The 14,802-nt window shown below is 48.0% G+C and overlaps 1 protein-coding gene across 1 annotated transcript in view; it reads right to left on the reverse strand.

Moving 5' to 3' along the window:
- Window positions 1-14,802, reverse strand: part of LOC140717863 (autophagy-related protein 2 homolog A-like) — a 319,916-nt gene that overhangs the window by 258,221 nt on the left and 46,893 nt on the right. Inside the window, 3 exon segments of the mRNA XM_073031584.1 lie at window positions 1,014-1,110; window positions 2,621-2,782; window positions 8,516-8,690. Coding sequence (XP_072887685.1) covers window positions 1,014-1,110; window positions 2,621-2,782; window positions 8,516-8,690 — 434 coding nt within the window.

A 14,802-nucleotide genomic window follows, 5' to 3' on the forward strand; every position in this document is an offset into this window, starting at 1 on the left:
TGTGTGATGGGACGGTGTGGAGGGAGATTCACTCTGTGTCTGACCCAGTGAGTGTGTGATGGGACGGTGTGGAGGGAGATTCACTCTGTGTCTGACCCCGGGAGTGTGTGATGCGACGGTGTGGAGGGAGATTCACTCTGTGTCTGACCCCGGGAGTGTGTGACGGGACGGTGTGGAGGGAGGGTCACTCTGTGTCTGACCCAGGGAGTGTGTGATGGGACGGTGTGGAGGGAGATTCACTCTGTGTCTGACCCCGGGAGTGTGTGATGGGACGGTGTGGAGGGAGATTCACTCTGTGTCTGACCCCGGCAGTGTGTGATGGGATGGTGTGGAGGGAGATTCACTCTGTGTCTGACCCCGGGAGTGTGTGATGGGACGGTGTGGAGGGAGATTCACTCTGTGTCTGACCCAGTGAGTGTGTGATGGGACGGTGTGGAGGGAGATTCACTCTGTGTCTGACCCCGGCAGTGTGTGATGGGACGGTGTGGAGGGAGATTCACTCTGTGTCTGACCCCGGCAGTGTGTGATGGGATGGTGTGGAGGGAGATTCACTCTGTGTCTGACCCCGGGAGTGTGTGATGGGACGGTGTGGAGGGAGATTCACTCTGTGTCTGACCCAGTGAGTGTGTGATGGGACGGTGTGGAGGGAGATTCAGTCTGTGTCTGACCCCGGGAGTGTGTGTGGTGGGATGGCGCAGAGAGAACTTCACTCAGTTTCTCGCCTGTGATTGTCTGATGGGATGGTGCAGAGGGAACTTCACTCTTCATCTATGTCTCCCTACCCTGGTGCTCAGATCGATGATGAGTGGGGACCGTCAGTCAATTGTCTGTGGAGTGTGGGTGGGCGGCAGAATCTGCCGAGTCAATAGGAACGTGGGGAGAACAGCATTCGTGTGAATGGGCGAGGACAGACTGTGTGGGCCAAAGGGCCTGTTTCAAACAGTAGGACTCTATGACACTTTCAGAGACGGCTCTTGGTTGCACAAGAGAGTTGATATTCCTGTGAAACTCACCCGAAAGGCTAAGTGTGCCGAGAAGATCTGTCAAGTTGGAGAGCTGGTGAGGACTCAGGAACAGGTGCAGTGCGCCCATCTTCCCGTCCAGTTCCAACTGGAAGGAGAAGTGACAGCAGTCAATGAAGAACAAGCAGGCGAATGCGAGCAACACACAGAGATCGCGCACTTTGGTAGAAGGAATTAAATCACAGACTATTTTCTAATCCGGGGTGCAAAGGGATTTGGGAGTGATCAAGCTCGGAAGTAGGAGAGGAAAGGGAATGGCGGGATGGCAGCCTTCCCAAATCAACACAGCTGGTGCACTGGACAGGAAGAATGAATGGCGTTGGGATCTCCCAGCTGAGCTTTTGGGCAATTCACCTCCTGGGGTAACCCGGGGCTTGGAGGGGTTTGGAGTCACTGGATCCAAGGCAATTCAGCTCCTGGGGTAACCCGGGGCTTGGAGGGGTTTGGAGTCACTGGATCCAAGGCAATTCAGCTCTTGGGGCAACCCGGGGCTTGGAGGGGTTTGGAGTCACTGGATCGAAGGCAATTCAGCTCTTGGGGTAACCCGGGGCTTGGAGGGGTTCGGAGTCACTGGATCGAAGGCAATTCAGCTCTTGGGGTAACCCGGGGCTTGGAGGGGTTCAGAGTCACTGGATCGAAGGCAATTCAGCTCTTGGGGCAACCCGGGACTTGGAGGGGTTCAGAGTCACTGGATCGAAGGCAATTCAGCTCTTGGGGTAACCCGGGGCTTGGAGGGGTTCGGAGTCACTGGATCCAAGGCAATTCAGCTCTTGGGGTAACCCGGGTCTTGGAGGGGTTCGGAGTCACTGGATCCAAGGCAATTCAGCTCCTGGAGCAACCCGGGGCTTGGAGGGGTTCGGAGTCACTAGTCACTCAGGGTTTGGGGTGATCCAGGTCTAGGCAGAGTTCTGGGAGACCCTGGGGGTGAGGATTACAGACGTAGCGATCCTTGTGGATCGTCACTTATCTGGCAGGGTGGAAGTAACACACACACAAGACATTGGGGGAACTCAGCAGGTCAGGCAGCATCTACAGAGAGGAATAGCCAGTTGGCGTTATGGGCCGAGACCCTTCATCAGGACCAGAAAGAAAAGGAGCAGATGCCAGAATAAGGTGGTGGGAAGAGGCTGAGTTTGCTGTGTGCAGTCCTTTGTGTGACTTCCAGTAACTGCAGAAGATCCAGTTGAACAGACTCCCAACACAGGAGTTTGGGCAACAGCACACAGCAGAATGAGAGAAAGATGCTGTGCAGAAAATTTACAGACAGTACACCGAAGGCCTGCGTGCAGGCGCAGCAAGTAAAAAGGAAAGCCAGAAGAATGGAGCTGGGTCATGGAGGTGTGGAATTCGCTGGTAGTGCTGGACACAGGAATCAGGACCTGGAGGGGGGAACCGGGACCGCCAGCGAGCCGCAAGAAGAGCACAGTGAACTCTGTCTGTGGAGTCACAGATGACCGATGATGCCTTCAGCACAGATGGCTGCATTAACCTACCCGCCACATTCATTTCTTTCATCAGAGTCAGATTATTACTATAATTCAAAATGAACTCTATTCCTAAATTTAAAAACCACTCTGCCGGTACAGTCTGTCAGTTACCTTCGGTCCAGGGAGAGCATCATTCTGCTTGAGCTTAATGGTCATCTCCACGCAGCCCGTACAGCTGCCGATCTGCACCAGCTGAGAAGGCACCACTGCAGACCTCCGCTCCGCAGGCCTGCTGCTCGTGTCGGGGCTGGGGTCAGCTTTCAGTTCCTCTTGCTGCGGAGAAATAGCCAACACGTTCTGTTCGGCACAGTTTAAAGCACAGAGCATCGGGCAAGCACGCTTCATCTATCACTCTGATTTACAGGAATGATTGCCACGTCCAGGGGGTCCACGAGGATGAAAGGGCTAACATTGAAGAGTGTTTTAATGGCACTGGGACTGTACTCACTGGAGTTGAGAAGATTCCACCGTGCAGAAAGAGATTGCACCTTCTTTTATACCCTTCAAGACTTCCATTTTATCTCTTGTTACCTTTGTCCTAGACACACGTAGTTTAGAGACGGGTGTATAAGGTGGAAAACATCCTTCGTCGGTATCTAACCTTAACAATGTGCGTTCAGAGTCGAGACAAAATATCAGCCAGTAAGGGGGAAATCAGGCCATTACCACATTCAAAGCTAACACACAAACTTCCTTTTTCTGTTACACATTTTACATGCATCAAGGAGGAATCAAATTCAATTCCCTAACATCGTTTAAACCTATACCTTCTAGTTTCAGGCTCATCCCCTCTCCCCAACATTGACCTTCTTTATTTCCTCGTGACGTTATAAACCTCTCTATGGTCACACCTCAGCCTCTACACTCCAGTCCCACCGCATCCAGAATCTCCTTACAACATGAGCCCTCCAGTCCCAGCTCGAGTTGTCTCTGCATCCTTTCCAAATTTCTCTAGATGCAGAGTGAAAAATCCTAGAAAAAGTTGTGGACTCAGCCCAGTCCATCATGGGTGAAGACTCCCCGCCATTGAGCACATCTACATCAAGCAGTGCATCATCATCGTACTCTCTTCTCACTGATTCCATCGGGAAGGAGGTACAGGAGCCTCAGGTCCCACACCACCAGGTTCAGGAACAGTTATTACCCTCAACCATCAGGCTCCTGAACCAGTGAGGATAACCTCAACTCTGAACTGATTCCATCGGGAAGGAGGTACAGGAGCCTCAGGTCCCACACCACCAGGTTCAGGAACAGTTATTACCCCTCAACCATCAGGCTCCTGAACCAGTGAGGATAACCTCAACTCTGAACTGATTCCATCGGGAAGGAGGTACAGGAGCCTCAGGTCCCACACCACCAGGTTCAGGAACAGTTATTACCCCTCAACCATCAAGCCCCTGAACCAGTGAAGATAACCTCAACTCCAAACTGATTCCATCGGGAAGGAGGTACAGGAGCCTCAGGTCCCACACCACCAGGTTCAGGAACAGTTATTACCCCTCAACCATCAGGCTCCTGAACCAGTGAGGATAACCTCAACTCTGAACTGATTCCATCGGGAAGGAGGTACAGGAGCCTCAGGTCCCACACCACCAGGTTCAGGAACAGTTATTACCCCTCAACCATCAGGCTCCTGAACCAGTGAGGATAACCTCAACTCTGAACTGATTCCATCGGGAAGGAGGTACAGGAGCCTCAGGTCCCACACCACCAGGTTCAGGAACAGTTATTACCCTCAACCATCAGGCTCCTGAACCAGTGAGGATAACCTCAACTCTGAACTGATTCCATCGGGAATGAGGTACAGGAGCCTCAGGTCCCACACCACCAGGTTCAGGAACAGTTATTACCCCTCAACCATCAGGCTCCTGAACCAGTGAGGATAACCTCAACTCTGAACTGATTCCATCGGGAATGAGGTACAGGAGCCTCAGGTCCCACACCACCAGGTTCAGGAACAGTTATTACCCCTCAACCATCAGGCTCCTGAACCAGTGAGGATAACCTCAACTCTGAACTGATTCCATCAGGAAGGAGGTACAGGAGCCTCAGGTCCCACACCACCAGGTTCAGGAACAGTTATTACCCCTCAACCATCAGGCTCCTGAACCAGTGAGGATAACCTCAACTCTGAACTGATTCCATCAGGAAGGAGGTACAGGAGCCTCAGGTCCCACACCACCAGGTTCAGGAACAGTTATTACCCCTCAACCATCAGGCTCCTGAACCAGTGAGGATAACCTCACTACAATGAGCCGATTCAGTGACTATGTTCTCAGTATTATTTTCATTTGTATTGTTTTGGTTATTTGTCCGGCTTTTTGTTATTTTTTAAATTCTACTGCAGTTCATTTCTCCTGTGAATGTCTGCAACTAAACAAATCTCAGGGTGGTGTATGGTGACAAATTCATACTTTGATAACAAATTTATTCTGAATTTTGAACCTTCCAGACTAACGACACTCTCCCAGTCTCAGTCACATACTTTCGATAACCTGCCCATGACGAAGATGAATTTGTGACAAAACAGTCCAAGACTGACACCGGACCCCAGGAAACGTGAAGATAAGCCTGGGGAGACTTTGACCTCTGGCCCAAGTGGTTGCAATGGCTACAGCCGATGAGCACTGCTGCCTGCTTACTCGATCCCTACAGCGAGGCTAGTCCCTGCAGTTACGTCTCACCCAAAGGAGGTGTAAGGTGCTCCTTCCCTCCGCTGGCCTGCAGGTCACCCTTGGGCAAGGTGTAGCTCCTGTTTAGCCCCCGATCAGGGTGACGTGAGGCCATGGGAGCAGGTGGTGGATGTATGAGCAGCCGGTGCAGATCACAAGTCCTGGCATAATTTACTTATTATTATTTAATTATTTATGGTTTCATATTGCTATATTTCTATACTATTCTTGGTTAGTGCGACTGTAATGAAACCCAATTTCCCTCGGGATCAATAAAGTATGTCTGTCTGGTTATGTGACCACTGACACCAGGCAGACAATCTCTGACGAGTGTTGATAATGACTGAGGTCATCTGTCTTGTAAAGACGCTGCCCAGAAGAAGACAATGGCAAACCACTTGTGCAGAAATATCTGTCAAGGACATCTGGAAAGACCATGATCACCCACATCATACAACACAGCACATAATGATGACCATCAGGACAATCCTAATGGAATTGTGCCTCAGTTTCCAATCTCCTCTCTCTACCAGCTTAGTGACTCAGAACTTAACACACGCCTACCCTGACACCCAGCGGGTCGGGCAGCATCTGCGGAGGGAGAAGCAGTGTTAATGCTGCAGGTCAGTGAACTGGGAAAGGAGCGTAGGTTTGTTTCAGGTGACAGAGGGAATGCTTTGAGGGGGGAGACCACGGCTGTTGAGGTGACAGAGGGGGAGGGGGGCTGGAATTTGGAACATGCTGCCTGAGGCTGACTGACAATATATAAGCATCTAGACCAGTGGAATAGAGGTTCAACATTTTTCATTCCACGGACTCCAGGTTGGGAACTCATGCTCCAGACCAGTCTGTGAATCGCCAAGCAAGGCAAGGCTATATGGAGCAACTGGACAAATTTGGGTTGGTTTTGGTGTTTGTCCATCTCTGTGTGTAGTTTTTCATTGATTCTGTTGTATTTCTTTGTTCTACTGTGAATGCTCGCAAGAAAGCATTCTTCTCCATCTACATCGGTGGTACGCAGGTGGAACAGGTCAAAGGCTTCAAGTTCCTCAGGGTGAATATCACAAATGACCTGACTTGGTCTAACCAAGTAGAGTCCACTGCCAAGAAGACCCACCAGCGCCTTTACTTCCTGAGAAAGCTGAAGAAATTTGGCCTGTCCCCTAAAACCCTCACTAATTTTTATAGGTGCACCGTAGAAAGCATTCTCCTAGGGTGCATCACAACCTGGTATGGAAGTTGTCCTGTCCAAGACTGGAAGAAGCCGCAGAAGATCATGAACATAGCCCAGCACATCACACAAACCAATCTTCCGTCCTTGGACTCACTTTACACGGCACGCTGTCGGAGCAGTGCTGCCAGGATAATCAAGGACACGACCCACCCAGCCAACACACTTTTTGTCCCTCTTCCCTCCGGGAGAAGGTTCAGGAGCATGAAGATTCGTATGGCCAGATTTGGGAACAGCTTCTTTCCAACTGTGATAAGACTGTTGAACAGATCCTGACCCGGATCTGGGCCGTACCTTCCAAATATCTGGACCTGACTTGCACTACCGTACTTTCCCTTTTCTATTTTCTAATTATGATTTATAATTTAAATTTTTATTATATTTACTTTGATTTGTACTTCAGGGAGCACAAAGTGAAACAAGTATCACTGTGATGATTGTACGCTCTAGCATCGATTGTTTGGTGACGATAAAGTAGAAAGAAAGCGAATCTCAGGGTTGTATATGGTGAAAAGTGCATTCTTCGATAATAAATTTACTTTGAACTTTGTGGGGGGCCTCCCCCAAGTTTGTCCAACCTCACCTTACACGCTTCTCTTCCTCGGCAATTCACACACTCCCCTAGGTGCTTTTCGGAAGCAAGTCACTGCATCCAGCACGCCATCCGAGATTCCAGCCCGCCCCCACTCTATGTCTAACATGGCTTTGTCACCTGGACAGCATGGTCACCCCCTTTCAAAGACATTCCCTCTGTTCTCCCTTCTGCCACCTTAAACAAGCCCATTCCACCCTCCACCCTCCCTTTCCCAGTTCACCGAGCTGCGCCGTTAACACCGCCTCCTCACCAGCCCACCCCCTCCCGCAGATGCTGCCTGACCCAGAGTGTCCCTGCGTTTTCTGTTCAAACAGGGGGGGGAGATCTGAAACAGATGATGAGAGGCACAGGTAGAGCAGACAGCTGATATCTTTTCCCCAGGGTGGAAATGCCTCGTCTCACAGGGCAAGCTTTTAAGCTGACAGGGGTTAAACTCAAAGGAGATGTGTGGACGGGGCTATTTTTGGTTAGGCGGTAGAGTGGTGGATGTCTGGAATGAGCTGTAAGGGTGATGATGGAGGCATATACGACAGAGTGGGGCTGTGGTGGAGAGCGAAAAGACCAAAGCTTGCAGAGTGATCTGGACCAGCTGGAAAAACAGGCAGAAGAACGGCAGAAGGAATTCAACGCAGACAAGTGTGAGGTATTGCACTTCAGGAGGGTCGGTCTCACACAGTGAACGGTCGGGCACTGAGGAGTGCGGTAGAACAAAGGGGTCTGGGAATACAGGTCCATCATTCATTGAAAGTGGCGTCACAGGTGGACGGGGTTGTAAAGAAAGCTTTTGGCACATTGGTCTTCATGAATCAAAGTGTTGAGTACAGGAGACGGGATGTTATGTAGTAGTTGTATAAGACATTGGTGAGATGTAATTTGGAGTGTTGTGTTCAGTTTTGGTCACCTACCTACAGGAAAGATGTAAATAAGGTTGAAAGAGTGCAGAGAAAATTTACAGGGATGTTGCCGGAATTTGAACTGAGTTATAGGGAAAGATTGAATAGGTTTGGACTTCATTCCTTAGAATGTAGAAGATTGAGGGGAGATTTGATAGAGGTATACAGAATTATGAGGGGTATAGATAGGGTAAATGCAAGCAGGCTTTTTCCACTGAGGTTGGGTGGGACTACAACTAGAGGTTAAGGGTGAAAGATACAATGTTTCGGGGAACACAAGGGGAAACTTCTTCACTCAGAGGGTAGAACGAGCTGCCAGCGGAAGTGGTGGACACTTTAAACGTTTAAAGGAAGTTTGGGCAGGTACACGGATGGGAAGGTATATACACAAGTCATTGGAAGTGGGCAGATTCATGGTTCAGTAACACAGCTGTGGCCCTGGGACCGTACCTAACAGAGCATGTTAACTTTCCCTATACACGCAGATAGCATGACAGTATAGTCTTGGTAATTGCATCCAACACCAAGGCACTGGTGCGCTCTCAAAGGTGAGATGTTCAGCCCTGCTAATGCGCTTACTGCCCGTTGCACGTGTGTTCTTACTTTAGTCCTCACCTGCGGTAGAGGGGGATCCACTTCCTGCTCAAAGACATCCTCATAATGTAGCAGCACGCCGGAAAACTGCAGCACCTTGTGAACGAAGGCAGGGGGCTGGTGGATGTCGATGGGTATGGGGTCCTTCTTCGACGTGCTGACCGAGTCCTTCACAGCTTCGTCACAGTACTCCAACCTGCAGAGAAGGACACGTTAGACCTGCCTGCCGCACAGTGAAGGAACGGGCGGGTGCCGGGGAACAGATTACCAGTGCTTTCCCACGAACAGCAAAGTAGACCTCGGCACCCCGGTACCGGTGGGATCTGATGAGGCCCAACTGCAGGACGCAAGCACCAAAAAGGCACACGCAGGACAAATCCCTCTCCCATTTTAGGGCTAATTTTATAATCATTAATGCCTAGAACTTTAATCTCAATGCAGGTCCATAATTCATTGGAAGTGGCATCCCAGGGAGATAGGGTCATGAAGAAAACTTTCAGCAAATCGGCCTTCATAGATCGAAGTACTGAGTACAGGGGTTGGGATGTTACGTGGAAGTTGTATAAGATGTTGCTGAGGTCTAATTTAGAGGATCGTGTGCAGTTTTGGTCACCTACCTACAGAAAAGATGTAAACAAGATTGACAGAGTACAGAGAACATTTGTAAGGAAGTTGCCGTGACTGGAGGACCTAAGTTACAGGGAAAGATTGAAGAGTTAGGACTTCATTCCCAAGAACATAAAAGATTGAGGGGGGATTTATTAGAAGTATACAAAATTATGAGGGGTACAGATAAGGTAAATGCAAGCAGGCTTTTTCCACTGAGGTTGGGTGAGACTACCGGAGGTCACGGGTTAAGGGTGAAAGGTGAAATGTTGAAGGGGAACGTGAGGGGAAACTTCTTCACTCAGAGGGCGGTGAGAGTGTGGAACGAGCTGCCAGCACGAGTGGTGGATACGAGCTCGATGTCAACGTTGAAGAGAAGTTTGGATCGGTACACGGATGGACTGCTGTGGTCCCAGTGCAGGTCGATGGGACTAAGCAGATTAAATGGTTTGGCATAGTACGGATGGGCCGAAGGTCCATTCTGTGCTGTACTTTTCTTTGACTCAATGACAATGGTGGTGACCAGTGATTTCACTGATAAGACCTGCTAATGACGGCATAATTACACACCGTAGAAACTCAGCAGGTCTGGCTGCGTCTATTGACAGAATCGACAATCAATGCTTCTGGATTCGACTGAAATGAGGGTCAGTAATATTGAAATGACGACTGTTCATTGCTAAAACAATCACTTCCAAAGCAGGAAGACCGTGTGGGGGCTGCCAATGTAACCTTTCCAGCATTGTTCAATCAAAAGCAAAACTGACCAAGAAAGGCTCTTTAGTGAGGGGATGGGGAAGGGACATGGGCCTATTTTTTTTTTAATGCTTCACTTTCTTTAGCAACAGCATGGTTCCTCTGGGTGGTGGGGGCAAGAAAATAAAACCCTCTCCTCCCCTTTTCATTCATGTCCCTTGAGATTCATTGTCTTGTGGGCATACTCAGCAAATCTATAGAATAATAACTAGAACAGGATCAAGGAAAGTCTGCCCAACTAGGGCATTCAACCAGAGTGCAGAAGGCAATAAGCTGTACCACCGCAAATATAAATAAATATCGAGAACATGAGATGAAGAGTCCTTGAAAATGAGTCCATAGGTTGTGGGAATATTTCTGTGATGGGGCAAGTGAAGTTATCGTTAGACGTGATCAGATCAAAGTAAATTTAAAGGTGGCTCAAAATTAGACACCCAGCACGGATATATCAAGTGACCTTAGCTCGAGTAGTGGAGCTGGAAAACGACCACCATCTGCAGCTTTGCTGAGGTTTTATATTAGTTCATATTGTGTCGACCTGGGCAGACATGGTATTTCTTCCACCATGATTGTTCTTGGCAAATTTTTCTACAGAAGTCCTTTGCCATTGTCGTCTTCTGGACAGTGTTGTTACAAGACGGGTGACCCCAGCCATTATCAATACTCGTCAGAGATTGTCTGCCTGGCGTCAGCGGTCACATAACCAGGACTTGTGATCTGCACCGGCTGCTCATACCACTGTCTACCACCTGCTCCCACTGGTTCACGTCGCCCTGATCGGGGGCTAAGCAGGAGCTACACCTCGCCCGAGGGTGACCTGCAGGCCAGCGGAGGGAAGGAGCACCTCACACCTCCTCTGGTAGAGATGTATCCCCATCCCACCACACATAGGTCTTATTTATTTAGAGATACAACACGAAGAGGCCCTTCTGGCCCAATCACCCCCACCGTCCAGCATCTCACAGTACAGTTTACAATGACCAACCCACCTATTACCTGGTACATCCTTAGACTGCGGGAGGAAACCGGAGCACTGGGAGAAATCCCACAAGTTCACGGGAAGACTCCTCAAAAAACTCTGGTCAGTGGTGACCAGTGATTTCACTGATAAGACCTGCTAATGACGGCATAATTACACACCGTAGAAACTCAGCAGGTCTGGCTGCGTCTATTGACAGAATCGACAATCAATGCTTCTGGATTCTACTGAAATGAGGGTCAGTAATATTGAAATGACGACTGTTCATTTACCACTGAAATAAGGTCCCTGTAAGATGATGAGAGGCACAGACCGAGTGGATAATCCGAGACTTTCTCCAGAGGTAGAAACAGCTAATACGGGGGGGGGGGGGGGTAATTGGAAGATGGAGCGTGGCATCTGAAACTAACAAACTCCGATTGGAGAACACAGTGCCTCAAAAAAACATTAACCCCCGCCCCGGAAGTTTTCACGTTTTAATGTTTTACAGCATTGAATCACAGTGGATTTAATTTGGCTTTTTCTTTGACGCTGATCAACTCTTTCACATCAAAGTGAAAACAGATCTCTACAAAGTGATCTAAATTAATTACAAATATAAAACACAAAATAATTGATTGCATAAGTATTCACCCCTTTAACATGACACACCAAATCATTACTGTTGCAGTCAACACACACAAAATGCTGGTGGAACGCAGCAGGCCAGGCAGCATCTATAGCGAGAAGCACTGTCGACGTTTCGGGCCAAGACCCTTCGTCAGGACTGGTGCAGTCAGTTGGTTTTAGAAGTCACATAATTAGTTAAGTCGAGATTTGGTTTTGGAAACATGCATGCGGTTTCAATTGATTGTAGTAAAAATACCCGTGTATCTGGAAGGTCCAACTGCTGGTGAGTCAGTATCCTGGCAAAAACTACATCATGGAGACAAAAGAACACTCCAAGCAACTCGCGAAAAGATTATTGAAAAGCACAAGTCAGGAGATGGATACAAGAAAATTTCCAATTCACTGAATATCCCTTAGCATACAGTTAAGTCAATCATCAAGAAATGGAAAGAATATGTCACAGCTGTATAACTGCCCGGAGCAGGCTGTCCTCAAAAACTGAGTGACCATGCAAGAAGGGGACTAGTGAGGGAGGCCACCATGAGACCTGTGACAGCTCTGGAGGAGTTACAAGCTTCAGTGCCTGAGATGGGAGAGACTGTGCATACAACAACTGTTGCCTGGGTGCTTCACCAGTCGCAGCTTTATGGGAGAGTGGCAGAGAGAAAGCCATTGTTGGAAAAAACTCACATGAAACCTCAGCTAGTTTGCCAGAAGGCATGTGGGAGACTCTGAAGTCAGCTGGAAGAAGTTTCTATGGTCTGATGAAACCAAAATTGATCTTTTTGGCCATCAGGCTAAGCTCTATGCTTGGTGAAAGCCAAACACCACACATCTTCAAAAACACACCATCCCTACCGTGAAGCATGCTGTGGGGATGCTTCACTGCAGCAGGCTCTGGAAGGCTTGTGAAGGGAGAGGGGAAAATGAATGCAGCAAAATACAGGGAAATCCTGGAGGAAAACCTGCAAGAGAATGTGACTTCGGAGAAGATCTGTTTTCCAGCAAGACAATGACACCAAGCACAAAGCTAAAACTACACAGGAATGGATTAGAAACAACAAAGTTAATGTCCTGGAGTGGCCAAGTCAGAGACCGGACCTCAATCCAATTGAGAATTTGTGGCTGGACTTGAAAAGGGCTGTTCACTCACAATCCCCATGCAATCTGACAGAGCTTCAACAGTTTTGTGAAGAAGAATGGGGAAAACTGCAGTGTTCAGATGTGCAAAGCTGATCGAGACCGATCCACACAGACTCAAGGCTATAGTTGTTGCCAAAGGTGCATCTACTAAATACTGACTTGAAGGGGGTGAAAATTTGTGCAATTATTTTGTGTTTAATAATTGTAATAAATTTAGACCTTTTTTTTCCACTTTGTCACAAAAGAGTCTTTTCTGTTGATCAGTGTCAAAAAAGCAAAATTAAATCCATTGTGATTAAATGTAAAACAATACCACATAACAGTAGGTGCAGGAGTAGGCCATTCAGCCCTTCAAGCCAGCACCGCCATTCACTGTGATCATGGCTGATCATCCACAATCAGTACCCCGTTCCTGCCTTCTCCCCATATCCCTTGACTCCGCTATCTTTAAGAGCTCTATCTAACTCTTTCTTGAAAGCATCCAGAGAATTGGCCTCCACTGCCTTCTGAGGCAGAGCATTCCAACTCTCTGGGTGAAAAAGTTTTTCCTCAACTCCGTTCTAAATGGCCTACCCCTTATTCTTAAACTGTGGCCTCTGGTTCTGGACTCCCCCAACATCGGGAACATGTTTCCTGCCTCTAGCGTGTCCAATCCCTTAATAATCTTATATGTTTCAATCATATCCCCTTTCATCCTTCTAAATTTCAGTGTATACAAGCCCAGTCGCTCCAATCTTTCAACATATGACAGTCCCGCCATCCCGGGAATTAACCTCATGAACCTACGCTGCACTCCCTCAATTGCAAGAATGTCCTTCCTCAAATTTGGAGATCAAAACTGAACACAATACTCCAGGTGGGGTCTCACCAGGGCCCTGTACAGCTGCAGAAGGACCTCTTTACTCCTATACTCAATTCCTCTTGTTATAAAGGCCAGCATGCCATTAGCTTTCTTCACTGCCTGCTGTACCTGCATGCTTGCTTTCATTGACTGATGTACAAGAACACCTAGATCTCGTTGTACTTCCCCTTTTCCTAACTTGACACCATTCAGATAGTAATCTGCCCTCCTGTTCTTACCACCAAAGTGGATAACCTCACATTTATCCACATTAAACTGCATCTGCCATGCATCTGCCCACTCACCCAACCTATCCAAGTCACCCTGCATTCTCCTAACATCCTCCTCATATTTCACACTGCCACCCAGCTTTGTGTCATCTGCAAATTTGCTAATGTTACTTTTAATCCCTTCATCTAAATCATTAATGTATATTATAAATAGCTGCAGTCCCAGCACCGGGGCCTTGCGGTACCCCACTAGTCACTGCCTGCCATTCTGAAAAGGACCCGTTAATCCCTACTCTGTTTCCTGTCTGCCAACCAATTTTCTATCCATGTTAGTACCCTACCCCCAAATACCATGTGCTCTAATTTTGCCCACTAATCTCCTATGTGGGACCTTATCAAAGGCTTTCTCAAAGTCCAGGTACACTACATCCACTGGCTCTCCCTTGTCCATTTTCATAGTTACATCCTCAAAAAAATTCCAGAAGATGAGTCAAGCATGATTTCCCCTTCATAAATCCATGCTGACTCGGACTGATCCTGTTACTGCTATCCAAATGTGCCATTATTTCATCTTCCGGGAAGGTGGGTTAATTTTTTTTTAATAGGCATTGTATATTGACTGGTTGCAACACAGTCTGGTATGGTACCAACAAAGCCACTGAACAGAAAATCTAGTCCATCACGTGTAAAGCTCTCTCCACCACTGAACGCAGGAAAGCAGCATCATCATTAGGGACCCCCCCACCCAGGACATGCTCTCTTCTCACTGCTACCATCAGGAAGCAGGTACAGGAGCCTCAGGTCCCACACCACCAGGTTCAGGAACAGTTATTACCCCTCAACCATCAGGCTCCTGAACCAGAGGGGATAACTTCACTCACCCATCACTGAACTGTTCCCACAACCTATGGACTCACTTTCATCTGGTGTTCTCGATATTTATTGTTCATTTGTTTACTGTTATGATTTCTTTCTTCTATTACACAATGGTTAAATGCCTAAGATGCGCAGTATTTCATTGATTCTATGGTTATTATTCTATACATTTATTGAGTGTGTGCAGAAGAAAATGAATCTCAGCCTTGCATATGGTGATATACATGTTCTCTGATAATAAATTTACTTTGAACTTTGATCATGGTCA

This window comes from Hemitrygon akajei, chromosome 28, assembly GCF_048418815.1.
Source record: "Hemitrygon akajei chromosome 28, sHemAka1.3, whole genome shotgun sequence".
Taxonomy (NCBI): domain Eukaryota; kingdom Metazoa; phylum Chordata; class Chondrichthyes; order Myliobatiformes; family Dasyatidae; genus Hemitrygon; species Hemitrygon akajei.